Source organism: Lathyrus oleraceus, chromosome 5, assembly GCF_024323335.1.
Source record: "Lathyrus oleraceus cultivar Zhongwan6 chromosome 5, CAAS_Psat_ZW6_1.0, whole genome shotgun sequence".
NCBI lineage: Eukaryota > Viridiplantae > Streptophyta > Magnoliopsida > Fabales > Fabaceae > Lathyrus > Lathyrus oleraceus.
In genome coordinates this window covers 123,539,384-123,545,591 of record NC_066583.1, presented here as the reverse complement: position 1 = coordinate 123,545,591, position 6,208 = coordinate 123,539,384, and the positions used below count along the sequence as shown (strand labels likewise).

Below are 6,208 nucleotides of genomic sequence, written 5' to 3'. Positions count from 1 at the left end.
TTTAGGCTATAGACTAACTAATTTGAGATTAGTTTGTGGAGACTTGGGAAAAATTCACAAGATCGGTATCGTCTTAACACCATAAGTCTCCTGCATATGGAAATTGATTCGAATTCTTATTATGTTTTAGCCTTAAATTCTCATTCTCTGACAGCTCTTGAGTAATTTATTTCAGCAGTCAGCACCATCTCACACACACTCTACACAGGGAAGCCGATGAATATAAGTGAGTGTTCCGAAAAAGAAAAAAAAGAGAAAGAAAAGGGAATGCACCTTCTAAGTTTGGTGACCCTCACCCGGTCACTTAACCCAACGGATGTAGAACCTTCAAAACAAAAATTTGAAAATAAGACTCGTTGTCAGTTGGTTCAGCAGTTTCTGGTGTTGAACTTGGTAGGGCGGATTACGGTCTGATCCCCCGCAACTACAACTGAGTAAGCAAAGGGTTCTGCCACATAAGTACTAGAATCCCGTGCAAAAAGGATCAGAGTCACTAACCGGTCGCCTTGCTATGAGTGTGTGGAGATAACGGGCTTAATGTGATTGCGCCTGAATGAAAAAGAGCAAAAAGAAGGACGAGTAAGTTAGGCTTTAACATAATAACATGATTCAAGTTGATTTATGTATTCAGGAGGTTTATGACTGCACAATTATGGATTAGTGTTCCTACGATATCCTTAGTGTGCAAGATTAGTACCTATCGATGCAAACTTAACCGAAGAAGACTTGTAGCCTAGGATGAGTAACTAATGATGTGTTTGTGTTTTCTTTGTTTTATTTTAAATTTTGCTCGGAGTGCAAAAGTTCAAGCGTGGGGGAATTTGATCAGTGCATTTTGATGCACATTCTTCTATATTTATACTTATGCATTTCCATATTTTAGTTTGGTTATTTTTCCCTTTTAATGTGTTTTTATAATTTATCTTATTTTTACACTTATTTGTTTTTCGCAGTTTATTTTCAGCATTAGAAGTCTGCACGAATAAATTCATAACTGGAGCTATTAGTATTGGATCGAGGCATGCTACTAGTCGTTGGAAAGCTAAGAGAAAGAGCTACGACTTTCATGAAGAAGTCAGAAGCTAATTCGGAATGTAGCATGGTTGAAAAATCCGTTGAAGCCTTCAGCACTAGATTTATATTTTGTGTTGGGTTATTTAGTTTGGGTCTGGGTTATGTTTTGATCAAATTAGGTTTATTCTATTTTTTCTATAACCTAAGAAGCCAAAAACAGTAGGGGGGATGACTATTCACGAAAATTTGAAAGCTTGTACGAATTCCATGGAGAACTAATCCCTCTGATTCGATCTGCCGTAATTCAGATTCCATAACTTCAGATTATTATAATGTTAATTTTAGTTTAATTCCTTTCAATGATATTTTGTGTTCTTGTATGCTTAATTCGATTGCATGAAATATATTAATTCAATTTGGTTGATTGTATGATCCTAACATAGGCACGTCACGTTTTCTTAATTCGTTTTTGTGTCTGATCAATCATGTTTGCTTAATCCATGAAAACTTATCCCGTTTGCTTAATTCGGACAATAGGATCATACATCTCACAAACTTCACCGCATTTGTCATTGAGTTTGTATCCAAATAGGAATAGACAATCCGATTAGGGTATTAAAATTATATTAATCGATGATAGTAGGAACTGAATCGGTAGATTGAATTATTTCATAATCACTTATTTCATAACAGCTTATTTAAAGAATTGCTTTTAATAATCACTTTTTCTTAATCGAACACCAAACAAAACACCCCCCCCCCTTAATTCGATTTACCTTTGGATAATAATAATAATCAAGAATCCTTGTGAGAACAATATCCGAGTTAAAATTATCGACGTACTACATTTTTGAAAAACACTCGTTTTGACCTGCGCGCGACAGCGGATCAAGTACAAGTTTGTTGATTCTTTTCTCATCCTTCGCCTTCAAGTTGCTAGTTACTATTGTGATGATCAAGTTTATTTTGGCTCATCTGTGAAATGCTAAAGTGTTAAACTTAGAAATTTGGAAGAAATAAAATATCTAAAAACTTGTTTATTAAAGAATGCATAGATCTTCATGGAAGGGTTATGCTCAAGTAGCTAATTCCACTAATGGAAGGTCTTGAATAAAAATAAAGTAAATTCTGCAAAATAAAAAAACTGGTTAAAATCGATGGTTTTCCTCCCATCCAACATTTCTTCTTCATCATTAGCTTGATGACTTATGCTTAAAACATGTTAGGCGCAAGGGATACCCTCACTCCGGTCAATTCACTTCTACCTTTTTCTTTTTCCACCTTGCTACCTTTTTCCTCCAGATGGTAGCAAGTATCCAAGTCCTCCACATACGGTGTCTAGTCATACACCTCGAAAACCACTTTTTCTTTGTTGAACTTCAAGATAAGTTCACTCGTTGCTACATCTATCTTTTCTTTCCCGGTTGCCAAGAATGGCCTCCTGAGAATAATAGACCCTTCTGAATTTTCTTTTGTATCTAACACTACAAAGTCTGCAGAAAACAATAATCCATCAACATGTACTAACACGTCTCGTAAGATACCAGGTGGTTGAGTAATAGATGAATCATCTAAAGTGAGAGTCAAGTTACTCGATATGATCTCACCCACTTTCAATTCTTTGACCTTATTTAGCGGAATAACATTTATACTAGATCCAAAATCACATAGAGAATGTGGGATCTTCACTCAACCAATATTACAAGAAATAGTAAACTTACCTAGGTCTTTTAGCTTGGGTGGAAATGTTTGAGGCATTACCATGTCAACCTTCTCGGTCCTATTTACCTGTTCCTTGACCACTTTCTCTTTCGGCCCCTTTAGTAATGCCTTCATAAATTTAGAAAACCTAGGCATTAGTTATAAAATTTCATAGAATAAAATACTTACCTGAAGTTTAGCTAACATTTCCTTGAACTTTACAAACATCCCTGCCTCATCGTCCTGGTCCAGTTTCTTTTTAATTATGGGATATGGTGGTTTGATATAATATGGAAACTCGGGATTTGGATCATTCAGGATCTGCTTCTTTGTTCTCCTCCAAGGAGGGTTTTTATCTATAAGTTGATCAAGGGTGAATCCTCTTTCCCCTTTGTCATCTTGATTTCCACTCTCTTCTTTTTCAATTCCACCTTCTTTTTTCTCAATCACATCCTCTTTAACTATTTCAGCTTCACCCTTTTTAGTAATCACGCCAAAACCTGTTTCCACATCCTTGCATGATTCATTCTTAGGATTGTCTATAATATTACTTGTAAATCCTCCATTTGAGCTTGGTAAAGCAGCTATCTGTCTGGATAATTGACCAATATGCATCTCCAAATTTTTTATAGACGCGTCATGGTTCCTACTCATTGTTTCATGGTTCTTATTTACCTAATCAAAGCTACTTTGAGTGACTTTAATGAAATTTTGCAAGGTCTCTTCCAATTGTGAGGATTTCCTTTGAAATGGAGCTTGTTGGCCTTGTTGCATACCTTGGTTGACATTTACATACCTTGGTTGACATTTTCATTTTGACTATTGCTCCAACAAAAATTTGGGCGATATTTCCAACCCGGATTGTAGGTGTTCGAATGAGGGTTGTTCTTCTGAAAAATAGCAAATGGGACTTCTTCACTTGAGCCTTTCAATGAGCACCTTTCGTTGGCATGTTCTCCTCCACAAAAATCACACCTAAGTCCTTGTACCTAGCTCACATTAGCTTTACCTAAGCTGCTCTTAGCTAACTTTTTATTTAAAAACTCAATCTGAGCTAAAAGTGCACTATGGGTATCAATAGCTAACATACCTTTAGGAGTACCCACAGTTTCAATCTTGACCGACCTTTCGCTTTTTGAATGGTACTCGTTCATACAAATCTTCTCAATAAGGTCTTTCACATGTGGCTCAGTCATTGATCGGATAATGCCTCCTGCGGAAGCATCCAACAACATATGTGTTTGATTCTTGAGACCTTAAATGAAATTTTGCATCTGCCCCATATTATTCATATTGTGATTCGGGCATCTGCATAATAAAAGTTTGAATCTTTCCCATGAGTCATAAAGCGACTCAGTTTCCTGTTGTTCAAATTTTACAATTTTTTCCCGGTGCTCTGTAAACTGAGTAATATTGAAGACTATTTCTAGGAATTTGTCCTCCAATTTCTTCCAAGTCCGAATTGTTCCATTTGGAAGGCAAAGTAACCAATCCTTAGCCCATCCAATTAATGAAAACCCAAATAACCTTAGTTTAACATGGTCTTCAGTGACATCTGTTGGTTTGCACATTTAATATGTTTCATAGAAGCGTGCAAGATGCTCTCACATGTCTTTAATTGCATTCCTATCGAACGGATTGTCACGTAAACCTAAAAGCACAAAATTCTGAATATCAAAGTTAGCAAGGGTATATCGGTACATACCATCTCGAAACTTGTCCTTCATCGGTTCATTTACAGTAATTCCCCATAGTTTATGGTTATATAGCTGCCATGGTGACTCCTTCTTCAGAGTATGAAGAAATCATAGGTTGATCTTCAGCTAAGATCCCTTGACCAATATTTATTTCCCTGACTAGTCTCCTGATAGCATGTGCGGTTATTTCAAAGTGTTAACGCCGATCCTGAGTTTCATATACACAAACAGAAAATACCTTAGTAGCACTATGATTATTAAGAAAAAAAAGATCGCCTTGTTGAAATATCAACAGTCCCTGGCAACGACGCCCAAAACTTGATGACTTCTGGCAAGTGTACCGATAGTGTCACAATAATAAAAATATTGAATCCACAGGGACTTCCTCTTAACAAGACAAAATATGTGCAATGAATAAAAACTAGTAAATGGGGGAGGGGGGCGAGTTGCAATGCGAAAAGTAATAAGAGTTTAACCAAAATTACAAAAGCGATCAGGTTGTGTTTAGAATCCCCTATCTCTCTATTGTTGATGTTTGATGCCTTATATGAATGATCTTATCACTATAACTCCACAATAAATTAACAAAGTCGTTATAACTTATCTCTCACAAAATAACTTATTAACCACTACTCTGAGCTTTCTATCCCTAGTCCGCCAGTGTAAGTAGAGTTAGGCGATGCACAGAATGTTAATTCCATATGCCACTACTCGGTGTCTCCTATTAATATTCAACCAGCATAAGTATAACAATTGCCCTAGGTCCAACATATAGGTTAAGGGTCGGTATTCCCTATGTTCCCAAAATCAATTTAAAAGAGTATCTCACATAAAAAGCATTAAGAACAATAAGCAATTGAATGACATTGTAGATCAAAAGGTTCATACAAAGTCAAATCAACATATTATCCAGTAATATTGAAATAAGTTCATCACAACACAACCTAACCTAGAGGAGCTTTGCTACTCATAATTCAGATTACAATACCACAATTGATAGATGAAAATAACATATGAATTCCATTGAGGTAATGGCCTCCAATAGTTTCAAATGCCCTAAAAATCTCCTTTGATGCTCTCCAAATCATGCTTTTCTCTCCAAAATTTGTAACCATTATCAAAGTGAAAAAATTCCCTTTAAAATAGCTCAGAATGGATCAGATGCGTTAGAAAAAGCCCAGAAAAAGGGACCATTGTACTCGTATGACTTGCATCACGCGCGATGCATCTTTTATGGTCATATCGCGCATGCGGTGCTGTACGATGGTGCATGTGCTTTCTCCCTAAGTTGCACTCTTTTTCTCCCATTTTCACCAATATTTTCACTAAGTCTATAATCTTCACACTTAGCTATTTTTTACTCATTATTTGGTCTCTCTTCTTCATTTTAGCTCATCTTTCACTTGTTTTAATTCGATTCTTTGACTAAATTCATGCAATGATAAACTGTCATCAGTTATCTAATGAAGAAGTTGACAAGAAGAAGAGAAATATTACAAATGTAAAAAACATGGAGTAAAAACATGAAGACTCCAAAGTAAAAGTGATGAAGACATGAATTTCATGTTTCAAAATTTTAATAAATTTCTGAGGCACGAAAAACAAACTTTAGAATTTCAATAGCAATAAGATAATCAACACACGAACGAATGAAGGTCCTATTTCATTCCTATATGATTTCAATACAAAAAGAAAGGGAACATAAAACCAAACTACCCTTATAATATGAGAAGAAACTAGAATTAGAGGAAGCCTACATTTCCTAGAACAACAATGACATGTAATACTCAGATGGT

General features: G+C 35.8%; 1 protein-coding gene across 1 annotated transcript; it reads right to left on the bottom strand.

Annotated features, from left to right (window-relative positions):
- Positions 1 to 2,352: 2,352 nt before the first annotated feature.
- LOC127079170 (uncharacterized) lies at positions 2,353 to 3,369 on the bottom strand. The gene is made up of 3 exons (XM_051019592.1): positions 2,905 to 3,369; positions 2,803 to 2,844; positions 2,353 to 2,697 (listed from the first exon to the last, which is right to left on the bottom strand). The coding sequence occupies exons 1-3, from the start codon at positions 3,367 to 3,369 to the stop codon at positions 2,353 to 2,355; spliced, it is 852 nt and encodes a 283-aa protein (XP_050875549.1).
- Positions 3,370 to 6,208: the final 2,839 nt, after the last annotated feature.